At 43.3% G+C, this 26,815-nt stretch overlaps 1 protein-coding gene across 5 annotated transcripts in view; it reads right to left on the bottom strand.

The window, feature by feature from the left end:
• Positions 1–26,815, bottom strand: part of RALGPS2 (Ral GEF with PH domain and SH3 binding motif 2) — a 233,884-nt gene that overhangs the window by 166,289 nt on the left and 40,780 nt on the right. For all 5 annotated transcript variants that reach the window (XM_019530901.1, XM_019530905.1, XM_019530903.1 and 2 more), the window contains exon 4: positions 10,025–10,075. In XM_019530901.1, coding sequence (XP_019386446.1) covers positions 10,025–10,075 — 51 coding nt within the window. The remainder of the gene's footprint in view (positions 1–10,024; positions 10,076–26,815) is intronic.

Here is a 26,815-nt window from a genome sequence, read left to right as displayed (position 1 = left end):
GAAGCTTTGGGCGTTGATTTCATTCAGAGGAGATTCCGCCCGATTCGGTGGCCGAATCTCCAAATGCGAATCAAATCAGGGCACCAATAAAAAGGTCCGAATCGATTCGAAACTCTCGGAATCTTCAGAAAAGATTTGGAGAGCTTTGATGATTCAGGAAGTTCCCACCTGCTGCAGCAGGGAGCTGGAGCCAGACTGAACAGGTAAATAGGGGCAGGGGAGGGGACCATGGGGGGACCCCTGCCAGGCTTCATCCCCACCCACAGCTGCCCTGCCTGCCCCAGCTCCCAGTGCTTTTTTTTTTTTTAAAGCTCCAACTCACCAGGTGCTGCTGGGTGGGGGCAATCCCCACTGCCCCACACTGCATGGGGAGCTGTCACAAGCACCCTGTCCCCCCTGCTCACTCAGCCCCCCCCATGACTACCCTGCCTGCCCCAGCTCCAGCCCTTTAAAAAAAAAGAACTTGGAAAAAACCCCAGGACTCACCACTCCTGCAGCAGCCTCGGGGGGCTCATGCAGAGCCCCCCCATGCAGCATGGGGCAGTGGGGTGCAGCAGGAATTGCTCCCACCTGGCTGCACCTGCTGACTTGGGGCTTCCCCCCCACCCCCCGAAGTGCCGGGAGCTGGGGCCAGTGGGGGACGGACTGGCTGATTTGGAGATTCAGCAGCAGCCAAGCCTCTGAATCAGATTCAGCCAATTCGATTTGGGACAGTGATTCAAATCACCAAATCAAATCACTGTCCCCCAAAAGGGCCAAATCTGAAGTGAATACTAGCCGCTTCACACAGGCCTAACAGAAAGCCTTAAGATAAGAGGGGTCCATAACTGAATAGAGAATGTTTGTACCGACCTAAAAACCTTAAAAGTAGAAAATGGAAGAGAGGGGAGTTTGTGGAGAAGGGGAGGACCCAAGGATGGGGGCGGGAGGGCAACACCACACCAAGATCATTAGGAAAACAAGTTAGCTACCCACTCTAGAATGACTTGACTTTAAATGGTCTTAAAGGAAGGGAGAAGAATACACACTAAAAAGTAGATGATTAATTGTTTTCCAAAAATCAACTGCTGAAAATGGAGTTTTTCCCCTCCAAGACAGAGGGGATCCTGCACCTGGCAGGGCTTCTTTATCTACAGAAGAGACAGACCCCTTTCTAGATTGGTCCCTAAAATGGCAAGGAATGGTTAGAAATGTAAGTTGAAGTAGAATGACTTGAGGATCCATTGAGCTCCTGTTGACACTAGCTGGTCAAGTATAATTCAACTCCAGCTTTTTCTAGCTACTCCTAGAAGGGTTTTACCTCAATAAAGAATGCTCAGACAAGCTCCTGTTTGAATATGGTATCTACTAGGGGTCTGCGAAGAGGCCCTTTTCGATTCTGATTTGGCCCAAATTGGGGACAGTGATTTGATTCATTGGTTCAGATAGCTGTCCCCGATTTGATTTGGCCAAATCCAGATCTGAAGATTCAATGCCGATTTGGAGAATCAGCAATGCAGACACAGACCCACCTTAAAAAGTTTTTTCTACATACCTTGAGGTAGCAGCCGTGGCTCGTGATCACTGCTATGCCCAGAAGTGGACCAGAAATACTTCTGCGTCTGCCAGGGAGTGCGATGAGGGCCCCTCATGCACCCCCCCCGCCTCCAGTTCAGTGATTGGCCCCAGGAGGCACCAGTTGCTGAGCCAGAGTGAGGCGGGGGCCCAGTGCACCCCCTCACGGACCCAGAAGTAGACCAGAAGTGCTTCTGGTCCACTTCTGGGTCTGCTGCTGAGAGCACTGGAGAGCCCCTCGTGCTCCTGTGGGACACTCCATGAATGCTGCGATGCTGGGGCACATGAGCCTCTGCTACCTAGAGGTATGTAGAGAAAACATTTAAAGCTGTCCCTAGGTCCGAATCGATTCAGAGGGTTCCAATTCTTTTTGGAGAGATTACGGGATCCTCCAATTTAAATTTAGAGATTCTGCCACAATCAGGCCAGATCTTCACCAGATTGAATTAGGGACCGAAGCTTCGCACAGCCCTAGTATCTATGCCTAGAACACACATTTTCTTTTTTAGTTTAGAAGATATTTAGATAGAAGATAACATGATATTCTTTAAGGCATCAAAAGAAACCTAACATTTTTATCAGAATCACTTTTCCCCCCACCCCCTTTTCATATTCATGGATGGGACTGTTTCCAAGGAACAGGATGATACACAGATCTATGCTATTCTAAAGTCACTGACACAATTACCACAGAGTAATTTACCTCAGATTGCCAGAGTAAAATTTACTTTACAACAAAGGGAAGATAAACACAGAGAGAATTATGCAATTATGCGCCCACACATTCGCACATAAAATATGTAACCGCACATAATTTTGCATAATTTAACGTGGGCAGGCTCTGTGCCTCCACCTCTGTGGGGCTCCCGGCACTCCATGTGAACAACCCATATGGAGGCGCCGTATGCAGTAGCATGCGACTTGACAGCTAACGAGTGGGCAGGGAAGCTCCTGCCTGCAGCAGTGGGAGGGGAGAAGAAGGGGAGTAGGCCTGGAGTTTGTAGGTGGGGGTAGGCCCCCCTCACCACACACCTCTCCTCCCCAATGGTGCATGGCCTCTGCTATCAGTGGTGGCAGCAGCAGGCAGCATTCATGGCCACAGCAGGCAGATCCTCCCCAGCAGTACTAGACTCTGGCTGAGTCCTAGCCTTCTACCCACACCACCTAGGTCCATGCCAGCATGTGGGGCTTGCGGCACTGTAGGTGAAAGTCATGTCCCATCAGGCCAGGCTGGCTAGCTCCATGCGCCCACATGGGGCTTCTAAGCACTGCCGTGGGAAGCCGCACACAGAGCCAACATGGCCCAATGCCACACAATTCCATGCCTCAACATACAGCTTCCCGCTGGAAGGGTGGAAGCCTCACATGGAGGCACAGAGCCCACCTGGCATGATGGCGTGTGGCTCCTGCCTGCATTGCCCTGAGCTCCACATGCTGGCACAGAGCCAACCTGGCCTGGTCTGAAGGCGTGCATCAGAGGCCAGGCTAGGCCAGCCACATGCAGCCTCCAGGACTCTGCACATTATTTTGAGTTTCTCTGCATAATTTCCTGGGCTGTAGATAAATAACCAGCTCTCCCAACTTAGCTCTCCACAGCAGGCCCTACTATAGTATCTGCCCACTAGATGGCAGGAAAGTCAGTTTACACTATGCAAAGGGCAAAACTTTCTAGGGGAGCAAACAACTGAGCAGTACATAGGTATACAGTTACTCCTCATTATCCCCAAGAAAAACTTCACCTCAAATGGGAGTAACATTTGCTGGCTGGTGTACATAAACTTTTTTTTGTAAAAGAAGATTTTCTAACTTGCCCCATATTTCATGGGTCTGCCCACTTTTCTTTTACCTCAGAGTAAAGTCATTCTCTTGCTGCAGAGCAGCAATTCTCATGCAGGGTACTCCTATACCCTGGGATGCTGCAAGAGTGGGTGCGAGGAAGGAATGGAAGCTAATCTGATTAATGGCAAGTCTTCCATGATCAGACTTGCACAGTTTGGATCTTTATAGAACTGGCTGAGGGAACCGTCATGGAGTCTTAAGTTTAGAATACTAGCCCCAGGATACAAGGAACACAAAAGGATCAAAAAAAGCCATTGATGTAAAAGATTATTTGCAAGTTGAGACTAGAAGGGAAAAATGGTTGGGTTGGTAGTTACTACTCAAAACAGAATTTTGAGCAGCCTTTTTCCATACAACAGCTTTCTGGAATTTCCCCTTGTTAACAACTATAAATAAAAACATCAATTTAGAACTTTGATTCAGAAAATACAATTTTTATGGGCTTTATGACTTGAGAAATAATTCCACTAAAAGACTGGTTCTCCCATGAATTGGGACCCGAACAGTATTTCATCAGACCCATTAAGCCCTGAAAGCATCTGATGCAAGGAAAATAAAAGAACACCACCTAATCTGTTGCTCTTTAGGGAACAGATGAAACTCCTCAGAACTAGACTGCAGCTGGTCAGGAAATTTAATTACGCAATGATGTAGAAACTAAAAATTCTAGAATTACATAAAACCTTCTGAACACATGGTAGGGAGCAGGGGGGGAAGGGGAGAAGAGAAGAAAAGGAGCATTACTCAAAAGAGCTTGTCCCAAAGCAAGACTGGCCGAGGAGCAAATGCCTCAAAGCCTCCCAGTGGATCATCATCAGAAGGAAGGAACTGCAGTTGTTAGGGAACTATTCTTCTGTTTGCAACCTCTGCTCAAATCGTTTTTGTACAGTCACAAAGGAAACTGCTTTTAATCGTCAAGATTCCAGAAATCCATGTCCCAACACACAAGAATATACAGAGCCAACTGAAAGAAACAACCAAAATGTTCCACTGAAAGACTAGGCAACAGTAGGCTGAGGAATAGTAAGGCAGTGTAGGTACCTTTACTGCAAGCTGATTCACTTAGACTTGCTGAATTTTCAAAGAAGTCAGATATCTAATAGTATGCACATTACATCCTACTTTTAGCACCCAAGTCCTAGTTGAGCTGCTGAAATAATATGCACATTCTATACACTCATCCAACAGCTTAAATATGCTGTTTTAACAGTTTAACTACATATTTATCTCAAATGGTGACTCAAGTTAAAATATTTCTTCTCTTAGGAAAGACAGTTTACATGAATTAATCCTCAAAAAAATACCTCGTCTAAAACTTTCCAGTGGTTCACTGTGGACTATATAACTATGATAAAATTAGAATATGGACAGGAAGAATTAACTGAGCTATATTTACAGTATTACAGTTCTAGGCAAAAGGGCCAAGAATTAACCATGTGGCTTTACTTTCTCCACTGGTTTTGATGCCAAAAGAAATTTACCATAAAAGATTATGGTATAAAATAAGATGCCATTCAGCCCTGGATTCTGACAGATAATTAAGCTCATGTGAAAGCAATAAAATTCTGATGTCACCTCTTAACAGCAAACATTCAGAACTAAAATTTAAAAGAAGTTTCTACAGTGCAAAGGGAATTCAACACAGGATTAAATCTAGGTATCCAAGAAAAACTAAAATAGGTTTAAAGTAATACTGCTCAGACACTTCCTTAGGACCATGAAAATCCAGTTGCTTTGAAAAATGAAGGTTCTTGAAAAAATTCTCTCCTTCTCCCTACCTTCCACTTAGGAAATAAAACAAAAATAAATTAAACACTAAAAACAACAGCTTTACACAGTTTGGAAATGCTGTGGAACATCTGCAGATTGAGGAAAACTTGTTTTTGGTTAATAAAGAACAGTATTTTTAAGTCTTTATACATCAGGAAGAGGAGGCTTCATTATACTAATTTTCTATAAAATGAGTTTTGTAGTGTTGCTGGCATATAAAAAAAAGTTGTACATAATCCCAGTGTATTTCCTGGATCCACCAAGTCCTTGATTCAGAAGCAGCATTCCTATTTAGGAAACACATTAAGTATATGTGTAAGAATTCGAAGAAATGTAAAGTTAAGGATTTAAGTGCTTTTGTAAATCAAGAGAGAGAGAGACAAGCTTGGTCTAGTACCTACAACATGGAAACCAGAGACATAGGTTCTTTTTCTAATCAATCTCTGAATCACACTGGACATATTTAATTTTTACATCAATGTCCCAACATATCCAAAAGGCTCAAAGCAGCTTACAACAAACACATACACAAACCACAGATAGGATTCCCCAAACACTACCCCAAAACCCAAGAACTTCAACTACGCTCTCTCTCCAACCACCACCACCCTACCCAAACCCTAACATAAGAAAACCCTCCTGCCAGTTCCAAACATACATGCAAACCACCACTCGCATCCAGATATAAGAAACTATTTCTTACCTCCTCTCCCCCACACCCTACCTCAACCCACAAAGGCTCCTCTCCCTTCCCCAACATCCCCTCCATGCCTTTACCACCTCTTGTACAGAGGTGCTACAGCTGTCACTCCTCCCCTCTCAAAAAACTACAATTAAAACTTTTCCCCCCCAACAAACAAAATTCAAAAGAACCCTAAGAGAAGAAAGAGAAAAGAACCTCCATTCCTGCTTCAGTCGCATACATGACCACAGACCTTGTTTTAGTCGGCACATGTATTGATCAACTATTACTCCTAATAATGGTATCTTGATATTTTGGTAACTGCATATAAGGTGAGGAGTAGCAAAAGGTCACTTTCTTCTTTGTAATTTAAGTAAGTATACATTGCTGTTCTCAGTAGTGGCAGATGACAGAACACGGAGAACAAAGAGCAATGATCTCAAGTTGCAGCAAAGGAAGTTTAGGTTAGGATAAGGAAAAAATTCTCTTACAAGGAAGGTAATAAAGCATTGGAACAGGTTACCCAGAGAGGAGGTATAGAATCTCCATCCTTGGAATTTTTTAAGATGAAGCTAGACAAAGCCTTGGCTGGGGTGGTCCTGCTTTAAGCAGGGGGTTGGACTAGATGAGCTCCTGAGGTCCTTCCAACCCTAATTTTTTAGGATTCTAAATGCTAGCCTTTAAAACTAGAGAGATCTTAGATTATGTTTTGGTTCAGTACATGTATTCTCTCTCTCACAGGAAATATTTTAGGTATTGTAACCCCCACTTTTCCCTCCTTAATTTATCTATTTTTGTTTTAGAAATAAATTTGGACTAGACTTGACTTCTGCATCTCTCCTTCCCCTTCATGCATTTTAAAAAAAGCGAGTCAGAACAACACTGCACAATTTAAAACTCGGCTACTTGACATTTGCTTTCCTACTCAGGTCACTGTCCATGTGTTTGCTGGCACATGTTGTGTGAACAGCAACATTAAAAGAACATATGATGAGGTATGGACTGCTGGATAACTGCCATACATCTGATTCACTTTTTGCCTTGTTATGGCTGTTGCAGAGCTGACTGCTAGCTGTGTACAATGCTGGCGTGGTTCAGGAAGATTAGCAGATCAACAAGTAAAATCTCTGAGTAGCAAAAACAGTATGTCGTTTAAAAATAAGAGAACTTCCTACTACTTTTCCACAAACAGGCTAAAACTATGACTCAGCAGTATGAGTTTGAAAACTGAAATTTTCTAATGATATCCTCTTGAAGCTATTACAAGTGTAATCATAATCTTCCACTATTCAGAATAATCAAATGTGCATGGGCTCACAGAAAGCTTCATGAAGAAATTGTGAGTATGGAGATCAAAGGTCAGAATTCAAGGCTTTTTTGCATGAATGCCAGAAAAAACAATTATCACAGACAACATTCAGACATATCCAGGGCTGAGAGTCAAACAGCTAATACTAAATAACGAACGGTCTCCTTTCTAAAGAGAGAGTACACAACAACAAGAAAGCCTGGTAACTAAAGTAACTTAAGCTCGAAACAGCACAATTGAAATGAACCAGAGAGATTCGAAACAGCCTCAAAACGAAACAAGGCAAGTCAAAATGTTTTGACATTTTCTAAACGTTTGAATTTCGAAGCTCACACTGGGACTTGTCTAAAGGGAAACAAACTAAAGGAGAGGGAGGGGGAAGAGGGGATAAGCAGGGGGAAGGGCTGCTTATTACTGACCCTGTAGCTGGCCAGTGACTAAGTTTCCTGAGGTCTCTTCCAATCCCGGTGCTCTGGGGGAGGGATGGAAAAACTACATAAAAGGAAGCATTGTTGGAAATGCCCTGCTTTCTGCCTTGGTATCAGTTGAGTGAGGGTGCACTTTCACACACACACACCACAAGTTTTGCCTGTCAGCAGCTAGAGGTGCAAGGCCCCAGAACCAAAAACCCCTACACCCATCTCCTTGACAGCTGGCAGGTTTCGTGGCCACAGCAGGGGCTAGCAAGCCTGCAGCTTTCACCCTGTTATGTCTTAACAGTGTCACCCATGTCATGAGTTTTGCTTGTCAGCAGCTTGAGGTGGTTTCCCCAAAACCCCTGCACCTATCTCCTTGAAACGTGGCAGGATTCATGCCTTCAGAAGGGGCTAGCATGCTTGCAGTTTTGACCCCACTGTGGCTTAACATATACACAACTTGAGCTTTTTGCTTTCAAGACTTTGCAGTGCAGTTTCCCTGAAACCCCTGTACCCATCTCCTTAAAACTTGGCAGGCTTCAGAAGGGGCTAGCATGCCCGTACATTTCATCCAAATCAGCCTATAAACTTTCGTCTTTTCAGGCCTGGTTTCAAGCTTCCCCATTGTAGCCTATGGGCGAAACATCAAAACAGCGAAAACTGTTGTTGCAACAAAACAAAAACGGAACAGCGGTTTTGAAACAAAATTCAAAACAAAACGCTGTTCCGTCGAAACAGAACGGTGCCATTTTGCATAGCCCTATTAAGTAAGGAGATTGTTCATACTATAGAAAACCTATACCAACTCCATACAGCTGTCTGCTCAGTCTGCTATAAATGCTATTAAAACTTTTGGAAGACATTCACAATTTCCACAGACAGAAACAAAATGCACAATTAATAAATGCCCAATATTAGATAGTAACCCAGAAATTTAGTAGAACTGAGAGAAGTTATAACTGAGTTACTACACAAAATAGCACTGACCCTAGTACACCTGCAGTCGAAAACAAAGTCATCATTAGACCATGCTCTATAAGACTGCTGAGCTAAACAAGCAAACCCAAGATCTGAATACCTATGACAGAAGGCTGGTGACAAATCAATTTTTGGCTTCAAAGTCCTGTGTTCCTATGCTTCACCTTTGGTGGTTAGAATAGCACCTATCAATTTTCTTTGCTACCTCCTTATGAACCACATCTCCAGTTGGTCCAAGCAGAACTTTTTTCCCATCACAAAGCCAGTGGGAGCAGGGGGAGAGGAATTCACCGCACTAGGAATCCCACTATCCTACATTCCTGTCAGGGAGCATTCAGCAATCCTTATACTACTTGTATACTTTGGGTCAAGCAAAGCATAGCATGCTTAAATGCTGCTGCATTCAGCAAGTGGATTTAAAAGTACAAATGGGTGAATTCCTGCGAGCCCTACGAGTACTTGTTTCCACCACTCCCTTCTCACAATACATTTCATTCATATTCAGATGTACGAGTACGCTTATCAAAATATGATGAGCTAACATCAAGGCTGGGATTCTAGCCAATTTGTTAAATTAAAAATATAACTAGTCAGTGAAAAGGTTACATGAGCCTAAGAACATTTTAATTGGAGTTTATTGCCCTATAGATCAGGGGTCAGTAACATTATTGGGCAGAGTGCCAAAAACACCTGCAACCTCAACTTAAGAAGTTGGCACACTGTAGCAGATGCAAGGGGTCCAATCCTTGTTCTGACAATGCAGTCCCAGCCCATTTCCCACCATATACCGTGAGGCACATATGCCTGTCATGAAGCCTAAGCTGCTTGCAGCAGGCAGTGGGAAGGCTGCAAGCAGCTGCACTGGGGTCCATGGAGCCCCAGTCCAGCTCATTGCCAGGAGAAGGTACACACACTTCAAGGTGAACAGCAGGAAAGGGGCTAGGACTGCACTGGCACAACAAGGATCTGGCCCCTTGGCAGCTCCCCTGCATTTTTGCCCTGAGGCATGCTTGCCAAGAAAAAAGCCTGTGCACACCACAGACTGCCACACATGCCTGGGGTTGCCTACCCCTGCTATAGATCCTGAGAGAGAGAGAGAGAGAGAGAGGACAGAAATCAAACAATTGTTTCTCAGCTACAAGGAATACTTGGATCATTTAAAGTATCAGGATTGATATATAAGCAGTTTAACATTCAGAAACAGCATAAACGAAGAGATTCAGATGCTTGATGTGTAAGCACATTCAAGTGAGGGTAAAATACAGAGTTCTTTCCCAAAATAGTTATTAGCTCCAGATACATTAATGTTTAAAACCATCCATTTCAAAACTATAAATGGAAAAGTAAGAATAATTGAATGTACTTATATTCTGCAATTCCAAAATTTATGTTCATAGGCTGCCATCACAAGAAACACTGATTCTTTTCATTTAAAAATTGAAAACAAACAAACAAAAAAATTGATGAACTACTCACCTCTGGCTGAATTGCTTTAAATACAGGAACATCCATTAGTGTTATCTGACCCTGAAATGAAGGAGTCAGAAATTATGATCAAAATTAATTTTCCTTTAAGCTATTACGTTGCAAGGTGTCTATCTTGTTTTACTACTTCATTTTGTTGCAGCATCATAATCTATTTGGAAATACCACAAAAAGATGTGTCATATCTATAAAAAGACATCACCCATAAAAATCCTTGCCTCTTGCATAATTCCTGGACCATCATGGCAAAAACAACATTCCAGTACTGTTATAATAGCTACTAATTCCTGAACTGCCACCTTTTTCATTGATTTTAACTACCAACCAAACAGTAAGAATAAGAGCAGTAGTTAAAAAGCTGAAGATTAGAATTCAGCATATGGACTGAGGTAACAGTTAAAGGAGGCCAGACAAGCCTGCCTCCAGAAGTCCATTTTAAGATGTAATGAGTAACAGAACAATAATGTTATTCCAAAACTCCTTTACCCTTCACATAAGATGGTCTGTGTCCTTTTCACTTGTAACAATCACAATAAAACACACTGTATGTCTATAACAAAATTAATTCTTTTCTTAATTTTAAAAGAATGACTACAACTGAAAATGACAAACAGACCTTTAGTTTTAAGAACTTGATGAAAAATGTGAATCATTCTGGAAGGTCAGTTTCATGCCACACTGTTAAAAACTATTTTGCCCTATATTGTAATTAAGGAATGACACACAGTTACACAAGTCACAAACCCATGATTCTTGGTGCAAGATTCCAACCCAGGGGTGCTCAACCCCTGACCCATGGAGCCATGTCATCCAGCCCACAGAGCTCCCATATGGCTCTGAAAATCTGACAGCCAAGGAGCAGTGGCATGATACACTGCCATTCCACTGCTTCCAAATTTCTGGACCTGTGGGATGAGCAGAGGCTGCAAGGGGCAAATCCTCCAGGCATACAGCAGAATAACCAAGGGGGCTCAGGGCCGATCCGGGCATGTGAGAGCCAGGTTGAGGCAGCACAAGGCTCAATCTAGGCAACAGGGTTTGGGTGAAGCAGCACAGGACCTGATCTGGCAGCATGGGGCCTGAGTGGTTCAAGACCCAATGCAGCCTGTGGACCAGCTATGCATCACTCATTCCACCTGCACAACTAGAAGATTGGGCACCAGTGGCACCATATTTATAATTTGACAGTGCATGTGAAAACAGTCAAATTTGACTTGCAAAAAAACTTACTGAAAGACAGGTTACCTCCAGTTAGCCTACCTGTTGGGATGTTGGTTTTCTAAAATTATAGCCATTTTCATTAGTTGCCTGCTACAAATTATTTTTTACTGTTATGTTACCAGTAAGAGATAGTTAGGCCTTACCCCATAACAACAGGAACAGGCATAACAAAAAAAGAATACTGGCACCAGCTCAACTTCCTAATTAACCCTCAACTGGAAGGCTGGGAACATGTACGTAGCAACCATTATATGAAGTTTTAATGTCACCCAAGAAAAATTCCACAGTTCCAATGGAGTGTTAAGAATTACAGGAGGCATTGAATACGTACAGTAAAAGCGTTTCAATGTAGGAACTAATTCGATACCTTTTTGTGCACTAAAAGGAATAAACAGGCTTCCTTTATTTATCACAGGAGAACTTCACATGCACTGTTCAGAAGAATATTTTGGAGGACTTCTCTCAAAAAGGTCATTTTGTAGCACTGAACAATAACATGGATCAAAATGCATAAGGAACCTCACTGTTGAACGTTACTAAATTCAGTTATACAGATAAATTCACTCACGCAAGAACACAAAATGAATAAAATGTTCACTTACAACTTTCAATTTTCTGTGGAATTTTGTTTGCTTGGAAGAATGAGCCCTAAAATCCAAATTCTCTAAATTTTATCATGGTCTAATATTTCTTTCTTAGTACTGGGAAATCTTCACATTGATCTCTTTAATTGACCTTTTTTGTTTGCTGGTATTCAAAATTCCAAAGATGAATGAACGCTAGAAGACAGGTCTCAAAGAACAAGTATGGTTTTCCTTGCCTTCACCCTAAAATCATTCTGTCCCTTCTTCAAATAAGCATCTTACTGTCAAACAAGAATTGCAAGCTGTCACTGCAAACCTGTACCCTACTGCAAGGTGTGCAACCAAAATATTACAAGACTGTATCAGTGAATTAGAACTAATAACCAAAACCAACTAGCCTACTTTCATTGTCCACAATAGAAATCAGATAAGGGACAGAGCAGATAATAAAGCTGAATTTTTAAAAAGCAGAATACTCAAAGTTGCCAGAAAATGCCAAATATTAATTCTAATCAGTTATGTACTACATGCAAATTTTATTTATTTATTTTGGGGGGGGGGGGGAGAACATCTTTTATTGGACCAACTGTATAGTTGGGATGAAATTAGACAAGCTTTGGTACTGCAAAAAAGTGTTCTTCAGGTATAAGGAAGAAAGCAGTGTACTGTACACAGTTTTACTCATGTATGCCAAATAGTTCAGCTAGATAAGTTGATGAAATTAACATAATAGGAAAAGCACATCAGCATTTGGATTTAGCATTTTTAATGTTACACTAATGCTATAAAATAAAAGATGAAGGGGAGGGAGAGGGAGGAAATTGTAACGAACTTGAAGTTCTCCATCAACATTACCAATAAAAGACTGTAAACTGCATGAGCACTGGATGTATGCTAAATATTCTGCCTAACCTTGGTATCTTTCTTCTACAGAGTTTACAGTGTCTGTTCAGAGACCCATGAACACACAAATCATTTTATAATTCAAAAAGGAATCCACAAGTTCCTTAATATGAACTATTTGCCTTTCAGAATTAAGTCTATTTTCACAGTTCTGCCAAAAGTCTCCTTAAAATCTTTACAAATGTGTTTTAAAAAAAAAATTGAAAAATTGCAAGTAGCTGTTCATACAAAACAAAGCTAACCACAACCCTTTCACTGAAAAAGTAAAAAGATAATAAGCAATATAATTGTAAGCTTGTCATACTTATTCTCAAGTCCACAGGACAGAGAACAGGTATTTGGGGTATACAAATCACAGTATTTACCCAAATTTAAGCTGACCCCAAATTTAAGATGAACCCCCCAATAATTAATTCTACACATAAAACATTTTTTTTTAAATTTTCTATGTATAGAATCTAATTATAGGAGGATTATCTTAAATTTGAACTCCCCCCACCCCTCTTCACTGCTGCAGCAAGAAAAGCAGTGGCAGGGGGACAGGCAGTAGGGGTGAGGATGAAAATAGATATAAGCAAAACAGTTTGACCCCTGTCCCTTAACCCCCTAACACCTTGTCCCCTGCTGCCTGTCCAACCCCCACCACTTGTCTGCCCCCCTGAAGTCTTGGATCCCCCATTCTCCCTCATCTTCCTCCACCTCCCTTCCCCCCATGGCTCACCCATGCTCCAGCCCTAGTCCAGCCTGAGGCACAGAGCCTGTTTGCTCCGGGCCCAGCTCAGAGCCTAGTAGTGGCAACAGCCTGGCAGTTCTAGCCCCGACTCCAAGCTGTCATCACCACAGACACTATGGGGCCAGGCTAGGGCCAAAGCAAAAACATGCTCAATACTGCAGGCTGGAACAGGACTGGAGCCTGCCAGAGCAAAGGTAAATGGCAGAGTTGGAGGGCAGGGAGAGATGAGGGTAGTAGGAAGGGGAACAGAGGCTGTGGCAAGAGGGAGGGGGAGAAGCAATCAGCAGCTCTGGTTCTTATTCTGACCCCAGAACAGACAGAGCCAGAGCAACAATAGCTGCCTACACCTTTCCCCTGCCCCCTCATACTTAAATCCAAAACCAAGAGCTTCCCCTCCCCATGTTAAATAAGGGAAAGCCCTGATCTTGGATTTGAGTAAATATAGTAAATAAGAAAAACTTTGTATTTCTATATTCTAGAAATCTCACTAATATAAACTGCTTGTTTTAGGAAGAGAAAAGAAGGTCTTAAAAGACATTCTGCAGAGATTACAAAAAGACTAAATCTATACCATAGGTGGGCTAAGGAAGGAGAATACTTGGCTATGTATCCTAGATCTAGAGGTAGTGTTAGTTTTTAAATAAACACTGCATTGTACATACCTTGAATCAACTCGGTAAGCCATCAAGAGACGAGAGCTTTCTTGGGGGGGGGGTTATCTTTCAGGAAAGAAATGCAGTTTTCAAAACTAGATTCTAGAGCAGTGAGTGAACTGGCAGCAGTTGCTTGGAACAAGCCTGAAGCACCCTCGTTAGCAAAGTTTGGGTCTGGCACACATCAGCAGACTTGGGCACACAGGGTGCTCAGCCCAAAAGTAAAATGCTGCTGTCACTGGCTATGAAGCTCTATCTGTGAAGCCTGTGGACACCAGTCAGAAAGAATACCACAATTTCAGCTTCCAGCCTGTTTACTACCTCCTACGTTAGCTTAGGAAAATAAAATTAGCAAAGACTTCTCTAGGTCATCAAGTCTAGTCCCATATTGTCACGGACAATCATGTCACAGAATCCCACTCAAACTGATCAAGCTTCATCTCAAAAGCATTTAAGTTTTTTGTACCTGCTTTATGTACTAGAAGTGACATTTTCTTTAGTGTGAAGGACCACCAGTGGATTATTGATTTTATGGTCTGCCTCAGTCCATATTTCACATCCTGACTCTTGGCAAAATACACCCTTCTATTTTCTAAGAGGACAGTGCTGGCAGCACTCATGATTATTCTCAACAATGAGCAGCAACATGCCTATAGCGGCCCAAGCCAGAGGGTGCTAAAGCATGCCTCCATGCTTGGCTGAAGCAGACAGCTTGGATCAAGACTAGCCACCCACCCTGTAAAGAGGGCGGGAGGGCTTGCAGGGGAGGTGCAAAACTTGAATCTGGAAGGAACCGGGGTTAGAAGTTCAATAATGAATTTATCCTAAATCAGTTAAGTTTCATACTACATACATACATGCATGTTTGTCTTAAACAGGTTTTGGCCAGTTTAAAAGTAGTTTACATGCACTGAACATCTCTTGCGTTACAGATTTGAACCAGTTTCTGATCATTTATACCGGTTTGTGTGTAATTTCTGTCCCTAACCATTATGTACTATGGCCCAATACTGTTTGCCACAATGCAGAGGAACACTCTAGATTCTGATACTGATGAATTGCAATGTTCTATTTTTCCTGCAAGTAGTGCTTTGCAAATTGTTCCATAATCAGGTTTTCTATCACGAGGTTTACTTGCATTTTCCAACTTGGCATAATATTGTCTATCCAAACTGCCAGAACTCTTCCTTGCCCAGAAGTAATAATATCCAGGCTTCCGTTAAGCATTTCATCAGTGGTATTTCTCTGCTGTGGCCCAAAAGAAACCTAATCCTCCATCTGCTTCCTGTCACTAGAGTGGTTGGCTAGGTTTAGCTAACCCTGCACTCCACCTCATATAAACTCCTGCACAGGAACAGGAAGTGTTGAGATAACAGGGCTCAACTTGATGCTAAACCACTTTGCTTTTCCTTCCCTCTGGCTTGCTCTCCGACTCCGCTCTCTGCCTCATCTCCTAGCTTTCCGACTTGGCTTGTTCCTAGACCCTGACCTTAAAGTGACCTCCTCCTGGCTTCGGGACCTAGCGGTCCCTGAATTCCGCTCACTCCTGACCCTGGTTGGCACCTCAATCCCAAAGGCCCCAGACTTGGCCACCCATGACCTGGCACAACAGATACCACCTGTTGTTCACACAAGAAGCATTTTTAACATTTTCTACTAACATTGGGGGCGTTTTTTGGTTTTAAACGTAGTGAAACAAAACTCATCCAGAAAATTAGGAAAATATAAAGCTTCTTCCCTACACAAGCCCCAGGGTTCTTTTTTTTTTTTTTACTACATTCTCTCAGATAGAGACTGGCAGCGATTCCGTGACATGCTAACTCAACCCAACAGATGTTAGAGCAGTAGGTGCCCACTCCACCACCAACTTAAACTGCATAAAGCAGTTCACACCAGTGGAAGATGAAACACAGTGAATTTTAGCTTCAGCATATGTTCTGTCTTTTACTCATATGGCACAGGAGATGGTTAGGCTATTAAAGATTTTCCCTTCAACACGAGAATTCTGTTCCCAGTCTTCAATCAGTTTAAGTTAATTTTCTGCTGTTCAACTGGCAAAAAATGAACTTATTGTACTAGGAATCCAAACTTAGTCTCCACCATGCAAGAAATGTTTTTAAAGTCTCATTTCATGCCTCATTTACAACAGGCATATGATTTCTATATTTAATTAGAGACCTCGAGCACCACAGAAGTGACTATTAAAAATGCAAACTCCTACATTTCACATCAAGGGGTATATTATTTACAACATTTTATATTCTCTTCCTATTTATTGGAAAAAAGTGAGCATTCTGCATTTGTATGCAAGTTGCTCAAGTTTCACTGAAATTTATTTTAAAAATCATACTATTTTGAGTCCATATTTAGATCTCCCTAAAGGCAAGTTTAGCTAATTCTATAAGAATAGATCATTTTTACAGCTGTGCTTCCTAATTTTATTTAATCTATACTGGATAAAGTGGGCGCATAAAGTGGTGGGATAGCTCAAAAGTAAAAACAGATCAGGATACCCTCTCCCCACAAACAGTAGCAGGTCTTTAACCAACAAGTTATCATAAAACAAAAAGCAAGAAGAGGTCCTACAACCTGAGGTTCATCTACCACCATGGAGAGCCCAGCATTCCCAAAATGTTATGTTCAGTCTCACCAGCAATTCCTTCTAATCTACAGCTCTTCTTCTGAACAGCAAGAGAAGGTGAAGTGATATTATTGGATACAAGACAGTGGGTCCTGCACCATCAGCACCCCTCTTCTAGAAGTGTGGCCTACACAGCCAGACCAGAGATTACCCTCAGAGAAAAAAAGTAGAAAACAGTTACTCTCACATTTAACTTATGATAGACTACGAATAATTTCACCTGCAGAGCTAGATTCCAGTCAGTGGCTCTGGCATCTATTTGTTTCATCGTCTTCAGATACTTAAAAACACATGGTCAGAGATCAACCTAAGATATACTTTGAGTAGTTTAACACATGGAATCTATTTACTATTTTACAGCTAGATATCTCTCTGTAGGACTCCTAGCAGAAAATCAGGATTGTTCAGTTGAGGCTTACTGCATAAAATCCTTTTGATTTTCCTAAAGATATGAAACACTCATATCTAATGTACTTTCCTGGAAACTGTTTGCGTCAGGTCAATCAAGGGAGCCATTGGGGTAAAATAACCAGTAAAATCTGCTAGCAGCATCTGGCCAATGTTAAGGAAGAACTCACTTATTCCTGTGTCGTTGTGGCTAGACCCTTTCAGCAAGGACCTTAAATGTCATGACTAATTTTAATTTTGCTCTGACTTACAGTATATCCAAAATATTTAATCTCTGTGCAGTAAATTTTATACTCGTTTGTGCTGGTGGTTAAACTAAACCCCTTAAGGGATTAGAGTACTTTCAGGATACTTTTGAGAAGAGATTAACTTGAGACTGGGTCCATAGTACTGAGATAAAACTGTGAAAAATAGTTAGCATGTTCAAGGGAACCTACATGAAAGGTGGAAGAGCACTGACAAGAAGGGAAGAACATGAAAATGGTATGGCTGCACCCACTATTCCCTTTGGCCTCAGGCACTAGAGGAACTGGCCAAAAGCACTTTAAAGGTCTAGAAGAATTAGGAATTTGGTTCTTCTAGCCCACTATCATCATGGAACAGGCATTAAGTTCAGAGACTACCGATTCCCCTGAAATGACTGCAAAAAAACCCGAACATACCTGGTTTTGGTGCTAAAACAGTTGGGCTGCAACCCATTACTGATGTCTTTACCTCTCAAACTTAGCACTTTCCAGATTTCATTTTGCCTGCTTCCAAATGCTTGACAGGAAACAAATTATTCTCCTTTCTGTTCTTTGCTACTTGATTTGATCAGGAAGCAGTGACCAGCAAGACAAGACTTCCTAGCTCTGGTCATGCAGATGAATCAAATTCCTGTCCATACATCACTTGTGCATTGGAGACATTGCCCCATAAGAATACAAGAGCTCTCTACATGGAAGCTGGAAACATCACTATTTTTTGTTCAGTAAATTGAATACTTTCTGCTCTTCTGGATTTTCAATAAAAGTACCTAGCACCCTGCCTTTTCTTTCCATCTTAAATGTACTTCGGCTTCTACATTCCTCACCTGAATTATTACTTCAAAAGTCCTTTACTGCTTAGAAATTAACTTGTCCCCTGTGACGGGTAACATAACTCAGTCTTCTGATTTTCCTAATTCTCTGTAAGAGCATCTATTATGTGTTTGTATAAGTAGTATCATAAGAGTGGAAATGAAAAAAATAAAGTATTTTATCACAAGTATGTCTTAGGTAGCCTTCTTGGTACTGCATCCATGCGTCTTAATGCACACTTGATCTTCTGTTCAAAAGTTTACTAAATTTTATCATTGTCATCAGTTCTAGTTGAAATTTAAGTCTCACTGTCATTTTGGTGTTCTGATTACTTTTAATTCACTTTCCATATGTTATAGCTACCAATTCACTTGTTAGCTATAATAAGAAAAGTGAAGATAGACCAAATAAATGGAAACAGAAAATAAAACTAGGAAAAAAAACAAAAGTTTCCCCACAGGAATAATAAAAAACATAAAAAGAGTTTGTTTTGTTGTTTTTTAGCTTACTTTTGGCAATTTAACAATTCTCTCACTTGAAGTCACTAGAATAGGTTATTATACAAATAAACGAGAAAAAAAGAATACATATTGTCTACTAGAAAAAAGGCATCTCAAAACTATAGCTGCAGAGAATATATTTAAAAAAAGAGAAAAACAGAGAAAGGCACTAACAAACAGATTTAGCTATGTTGGTCTCAAGATGGGTAGAAGGTATTACAGGGTGGTACCTTAGAGACTAAGTCATTTCAGAGAAGCGTGAACTTCTGGAGGCTACAGCTTACTTTACAGACCAATTCATTTATAGCGACTAATGAGGTGCCACTCTGTCCTGTCTACTGCAAAAAGTTAAAGTCACCTGCTGGTCATTCGCTCAAAATATACAGCAATTGTAGATGAGGAACATTTCAACGTGATTCACATAAACAATTGTCTCCAAAATTAAAAATTGCATCTATTAAACAAAAATAGTGTGATGGTTATTAGCAACTTTGAATCATCAAAAAAATGATACAATAGAGAAAAGCATTATGCTGGGTATGGAAAACCAAACCAAAATTGCAGCACTTGAAATTTCAAGATGGAACCTCTAGTAAAAGCTACATTTAACAAATGCATGAATACTCAGGTTGGGAATTATTTTATATTCTAAATTATTGGAAACATGTTTTGGATTGCAATAAAGCAGGGGTGTCAAACATAGCCCACCACCTGGATCTAGCCCATGAAGCTGCATCATTCAGCCTGTGTCTCCAAATGACCCTGCACACCTCACACAGCGTGCAGAGCTGGCCTGGCATATGGACTGAACCTGGCACCATGGGACAGGGGTGTCAGTCTGAGTCACATGCTGTTTATGGCACATATGTTGGACCAACCCCAGTGTGCTGGCTCTGGAGCTGGTCCAGACCAGGCTGTGCTGAAGCCAGCACACAGAACTGATCTAGGGGGGTACAGCATGCCGTGCCCACAGCACTGGGTCCAGCCTAACTCCAGGGCTTGCAGGCCCTGCCCACAGCACAGGGAGCAAGCATAGGGCATGTACTGTGTGCAGCATGCCCCAACTGGTCCTGCACCCTGGGCTCCAGCATGCACAGACAGCCTGGGGCCCAATCCACACTGGCCCTGGAGCCAGCACACAGGGCTAGTCCAGCAAAACACTGCATGTAGTCAGCTCATCGTGCCAGCCTCCTCGGCCACAGGCAGCACCCACAGCAGTAAGTCCAGACGGCATAGGGCCTACAGTGCAAGCTCCTTAGTGGGTCTGGTGCACACTACCTGGGACAGGTGGAGCTGACAGAGTGCATTGCATGTGATGCCCCAGACTGGCCCTGCACTCTGGCTCCAGGGCAGCATGATGCAGCTTGCAGTCCACCCCAGAGAATCTCACCTGGCACACAGGGCAAAATGAGTTTGATGTCCCTGCAGTAAAGGATACTGATGTAAATTCTCTGGCTCAGTAAATAATTTTTATTTAACACTAACGCAAGTTAAAAGTTTCTGTGGTTTCTAAGTTTACTAGGTGGCTTTAAAAAGGTACTAAGAGAGCTGAAACAGGGCAAAGAGTCACTTCGTATCTAGCTCTCAAATGCTGATTTCAATTCTCAAGAAGGGCTAAATCAGCACACCCTAACTGCCGCTCAACGGCATCCTCTACTGGCTGAACATGAGCAACAGTCAATGGAGCTCTGTTCAGCATTGCTAGCCTAAATACATACTGCAATTAATTCATTTCCCAAACTTGAATTCCAGAAGTAACATTCAATGGAGCTCTGTTCAACTCTGCTAACCTAAGCATGTAGCTACAGTGAGTTCATTTCCCAGCCCCCAAATTCCACAAGTAACCAGATTTCCTTTATGTACCATATGGAAAGCAGAGTACTATCGAATGCAGTTGGGCTGGAATACAACAGTGCTAACAGTAGGGCTGTATAAGATTTTTTTTTAAAGTTAGCACTAGGAAAAAAAGGTTTGAAAAATATTTTCCTGTTAAGTTTTAAGCACTCACTGTATTCAAGCATTTCAAACAGAGGAAATTATCTTGGAGTGCAAGAGGAAATTACTTTCCTCTAATCTGCAAAAGTATCTACTGCACAAAATTCTTGCCCAAGGCTCAATTTTTTAGCATGACATTAGTAGCTCACCCTTAGGGCTAGGGCAGAAGTTACACACAAACCAATTTAAACGATTAAAAATTGGTTCAAATGTGTAATGCAACAAGAGTTCAGTGCACATTAACTGCTCTCAAAATGGCCAAAACTGGTTTAAGGCAAACCTGGATGGATGCAATATCAGACTTAACTGATTTAGGTTAAATTGGTTTATTGAACTTCTGTCCCAGATCCCTTCCAGATTCAAGTCAACTCACAGACCCCCAATATCCCAAGATGCTTTGCACCTCCCCTGCAAACCCCTCCCTCACAGGGTGGGTGGGCTAGCCTTGGCCCAAGCTGTCCTCTCCAGCTGAGCAGGGAGGCATGCTCTAGCACCCCCTGGCTTCTGGCCTGGGCCACTGCAAGCATGTAGCTGCATTTCCGGAACCAAAAGTGTACGCCTGTTCACTTGCTCATCAGTTCCACCTACACAGCTTAGACTAACCTGCAAATATTAAATAGATTTCAGCCTCAGGCTTTTTGACTATCTATCTGTTAAGATTTAATGATTCATGATGTGCTACTACTGCTATATATTACCCTTTGAATGCTGCAGTCAGGTGCTGATTAAACTGGAAGTGATAATTCCAAACTGATAGCAAATCCAAAACAATTAAATGTGCAATTAAAAGCAAACTGCATATCTTCACTTTTTTTTTTTTTTGTTTGTTTAAAAAGATATAATCATTAAAAGAAGTTAACCTCCAAATTTTAGGACTGATAAAAATAATTGAGATGTTATATTACTCTCTTCTCCTAAAAATAACATTAAACACCTCCTATTCCTGGGGAATACAAAGCTCCACATATGCTTCAATGAATTCAAAAAGCGAGCAAAAATATATCCAGCAGTAAAGAGCCAATACCAACAGGGAAAAGGTTCCTCTTTTCCACCAATTGATAACAAGAGAGGTAAGTTAGTTCTTAAATATGCAACAGCACACGCAACATTCAAGTCCTCAGGAGAAAGCAATTACATACAATTTTCAGCAAAAAAAATCTGACTGAAAGCAAAGGACATCCTGAAAGACACGTTTTAGAGTGCAGGAGAAGATTTGTCCTCTCCCCCATTGCAAGCAAGTTCTGGAGAAGACTGTGCCAAAACAGAATTCCCCACTGGAGGCCAATTGCAAGAAATAATGATTTGCATATGCACATCTTGGATGCAAGCATTAGAGAAAAACTGATTGTAACCTTACTGCAGATAACTAAAGTGTTACATGAACTTTCAGCTTGTGGCCAAGGGACACTACAAAATACACAAAAGGTCAGTTTAGATAGGATCCTTTTAGATCAGTGGTGCTGTCAACCTTTTGGCCCCACAGGCCAGATGAATGGTGCAAGGCCAGTCTGTGGGCTGGACTGGGCCATAAGCATCAGGTTCATACCCTGAACTGCCCCCACTGAACCCCCACATGCTGGAATTGGGCCCCATGCCACCTCCATACACACTCCAATCCATGAGACTCCCCATGGGTCCAGAAATTTGGCAGACAGGGAGCAGTGCCATAACATGGACATAGCCTTTCTGGACTTTACAAAAAGACCTTTGACACCATCTCTCACCCCATTCTCATTAATAAATTGAACAACTGTGGCATTGATGCCTACACAGTTGGATGGGTCAAAAATTAGCTGATGGGGCACACCCAGAGAGTGGTGGTGGATGGGTCATACCCGGCATAGCAGGATGTGAATAGTGGGGTCCCCCAGGGTTTGGTCCTGGGGCCTACACTGTTCAACATGATCATCAGCGACTTGGACGAGGGGGAGGAAAAAAGGTTGTCCAAGTTTGCCAATGACACCAAGATGTGGGGAGAGGTAGGCATGCTCAAAGGGAGAGAGAGGCTGCAATTAGATTTAGACTATAGAAGTAGGCAGATGGTAACAGGATGGGGTTCAATGTAGATAAATGCAGGGCGCTGCACCTGGGGAGAGGGAATCCACAGCATACATACAAGCTGGGGAGCTTCCCCCTTGTAAGCACAGAGGTGAAAAGGGATCTTGGAGTCATTACTGACTCCAAGATGAACATGAGCTGCCAATGCCGGACCACAGCCAGCAAAGCCAACCACACCTTGTCGTGCATCCAAAGATGCAACTCAAGCCGGTCCAGAGGAGGTGATACTCCCCCTCTACGTGACATTGGTTAGGCTGCAGTTGGAGTACTGCATCCAGTTCTGGGTGCTGCACTTTAAGAAGGATGTGGCCTGCCTTGAGAGGGTTCAAAGGAAGGCCACCCCCTTGGCACAGGGCAGGCCCTATGAGGAGAGGCTGAGGGACCTGAACCTGTTCAGCATCAGCAAGTGGAGGCTATGGGGGGATTTGGTGACTGCCTACAAACTCATTAGGGGGAAAAAAAATAAAAAAATAAAAAAATAAATAAATCAGCAAATAGGAAGGGTCCTATTCCCCCCAGCAGCACCTGGGGTGATGAGGAACAATGGCCAGAAGCTGCTGGAGACTAGGTTCAGATTAGAGATTAGGAGGCACTATTTCACCGTTAGGGTGGCTAGGATCTGTAACCAACTTCCTAGGGAAGTGGTCCTCGCTCCTACCTTGGGTAAATTCAAAAAGAGGTTGGATGAACACCTGTCTGGGGTTGTGTGATCCCAGCATGTGCTCCTATCAGTGGGAGGGGGGTAGAGGGGGGGGAGGTCAGACTAGATGATCTGTTCAGGTCCCTTCTGACCCCAAACTACTATGAAACTTACCTGCTGCCAAGTTTTCAAACCCAGGGTAGAACCCCACAGACTGGATGTCTTAGTACCAGGAGGTAGATCTCATCTGCAGCCAAACACCCCCATTCTAGATCAGTGGTTCTCAATCTTGTTAGACTCAAAGCATCCCTTTGTGAATTGATCAGCACCCAATTTAAAAAAAAACAAAACATTTTATTATGGTGCTTACTAGGCCTGTGTGAAGTGGCACACATTCGCGTCAGATTTGGCCAATTTGGAAGGACAGTGATTCAAATCACTGTTCCAACTCAATTCAGCTGAAGCAGATCCGAAGATCCGGTGCCACTTCAGAGATTCAGCTATACACTAAACAGGCAACAGTCCTCACCATGCTGGACACAGCTGCCTCCAGCTGCTAAGTCTGCAGAGGTTGGCGAACAGAGGAGGGAAGGGGCATGGGGGATGGAGGGATTCTGGCTGATGCTGGGGCTAAGACAAGCAGCCCAGTCAGGGCAGGAAGGGGTGCGAGATGCAGGCGCAATAGCTCTCACAGCAGGGACTATGCCCTGCTGCTGCCTGCCCAGCTAAATGGGGTGGGATGCGGGTGCAGCTTGCTCTGGGCAGAAGCGGGCAAGCAGAAGCAGGGCATAACCCTCGCTCCCAGTAGTGCCGTGCCCACGTCCTGTGCCCCCCCCCCCACGCCAGCCAAGCAAGCAGTGGCAACAGCTGCACCCCCACACCAGCTGGGCAAGCAGCAGCAGGGCAGAGCTCTGCTCCCAGCACTGATGCAGGTACGGTAGTACTGGGAGCATGGGCTATGCCCTGCTGTTGCATGTCCCCTTCTGCCTGGAGCAAGTCACCCCTGCGTCATGCCCCTCCACCCCACCGGTGTCCCAGCTGGGCAAGCAGCAGCAGAGCACAGACCCCGCTCCCAGCACCGATGAAGGCGCGGGAGGGCCAAGGGAGGAGCAGGCGCTGCTGCCAGTTGCTCAGCCGAGGCAAGAAAGGGGGCGGGCACTGCTGCCACTGCTTGCCCAGACAGGTGGGGGAGCAGGTGGGTGCTGCTGCCACCACTTGCCAAGCCGGGGCAGGGAGGCAGGCAGGGTGGGTGGGTGCTGCTACCACTTGCCCAGTCATTGCAGGGGGGCAGGCACTGCTGCCACTTGCCCAGCTGGGGCACAGGGGGTAGGCACGGGATGCAGCACCACTGGGAATGGGGACTATGGCCTGCTGCCCCTTGCCCCCTTCCACCTGGAGTGAGCCACACCTGCATCCTGTCCTGTCCCCAACCCCACCCCCCACTGGACAAGCAGCAGCAGGGCATAGCCCCCACTCGGAGCACTGCTGCACCCACATCCCATGCTCCCCCACCTCCCTCCCCAATTCCAGCGCCACCCTGGCTGGGTAGCTTGTCCCAGCCCCAATTCCTTCCCTCCCCACTCCACAACAGACTTACCAGCTGGAGGCAACTGTATCCAGCGTGGTGAGAACTGCTGCCAGTTTAGTCTATGGCTGAATCTCCCCCCACAAAAAATCAGCCAAATCTTTTCCGAATTGGTTCGGAGGCTTCTGATTTGATTCTGATCTTTTAACTGGTCTCCTGATTCAGATTCGGAGATTCAGTAGCTAAACTGGGCCAAATCTCCTCCAAATCAGCTACTGAAGCTTCACACAGCCCTACTGCTTACCAGTTTGAAGAAGGGCTAGGAAGGAGGAACAGCTGTCATGGAAGAGCTTGCCTGCAGTGAGTAAGATCAGAAAGATCAGCTCAAGGGGAAAAGGTGGAAGGGAATCTCTTTTTTTCTTCTCCTTCCCAACACCACCTCTCAAAGGCTGTCATAACACCCCAGAGAATCACAACACCCTGGTTGCGAATCACAGCTCTGGACAAAGCATTGATCCACAAACTGATGCAAAAACATTCAAAGTTTGGTCAAATCTAAGCACTGTAAAGTCTTTCAAATAAAATACAAGTGTTCTTAATAATTCACGTGCATATAAGCCTAGAAACAAACACTGAACAAAAGCAGACCGAGTTGAACATAAAAGTGAAGTGTTCCAAGCAGACATAAAACTTACCCAACAAGCTGAGGTTCCTGCCTGCCCTAAGGAAAAAGATCTTCACTGCCACGAACTGTTTTTTGGGGCATTTTCAGCAGGTCAGGAATGTTTTGCTGCATTTGACTGTACTGATAAGGCATGTGTGGTCTCACTGAAAAACCCATGTTATGCTGCATCCATTTATGTTACAGTTATCACTATAATTTTTTATGCTAGCTATATATATCTGTATGATTTTGGATACGATTCAATCAAGGAACTCGATGAGTGGGTAAAATTATTAAATGAGTGCTTGCCATTGTGTCCTAGCGCACAGACAACTACCGCTCCCAGTGACAGACAGGAAGAGTTGGGCCCCAAGCTACTGTCTGCCTGTAATGGGAAAACTAACTCCTGTATAGCAAGGGCATCCAAGAGAAATGGCCCATCAAGCCAGAGGGGCGCCAGGTACCTCAGAGAGACCAGAAATCGCTAGAGGATTCTGTTGACTCATGAGCTATTAGAATAATGCTGATGGGAGTGGATGGCCTTGGACATTTTTTAGAATCTAGCTAGGATAGAATTGATGCCTTTGAACCCCAAGGCCTGAGGTTCAATGAGCCCAGCAGCCACTGCTGGCAGAATCAGCAAGAAAGCTGAATTCTGAGGATACTGGCAGGGCTCCGAGGAGGGCTCAGGTATAGCCCACATGGGACAGTAAGAAATGTTGCCTGTTTTGCTCTTCTGTCTCCAAACCTATAATCTGTTTTGCTTTTAGAATTCTTTTATTTTATGTAATGAATTCCTTTTGTTGTTTTGCCTGTGAATAGAGTAATTGCTGGGTAAGTAATACTCAAGGCTAACCCTTCCCATGGAAAGAAGGATGTGTAATTTTTTCTCTTATTCCAGTGGGGCCACCTAGGGTTGACATTTCCTCATTGTGGCTGCAGGGTCTGGTATAAGGGCAGTGGAGCTGAGGTTTGCTGGGTTAAGGAGTTGCCCCAAGGAACAGACCAGAATTACCCTGCAGCACAGTAGAGGAAAAACTTGGGGCCCTCCACAGATGGGTTTGAGACATTCATGTACAAAAAACACAAAACACTCAGAGGTAAAACAAACAGCAATAACAAATAGTTTTGATCAGCTTTGCCAGGAAAATACCAAAATTCCTTCACAGAAAAGGCTTTAACTGAAGGTGAAGTTGGGG

The sequence above is a fragment of the Crocodylus porosus genome, unplaced genomic scaffold (assembly GCF_001723895.1).
Source record: "Crocodylus porosus isolate Cpor-Errol unplaced genomic scaffold, CroPor_comp1, whole genome shotgun sequence".
In the NCBI taxonomy this organism is placed as follows: domain Eukaryota; kingdom Metazoa; phylum Chordata; order Crocodylia; family Crocodylidae; genus Crocodylus; species Crocodylus porosus.
Note: the sequence above shows the minus strand (reverse complement) of the source record. Positions and strands in the feature narration are given on the sequence as shown.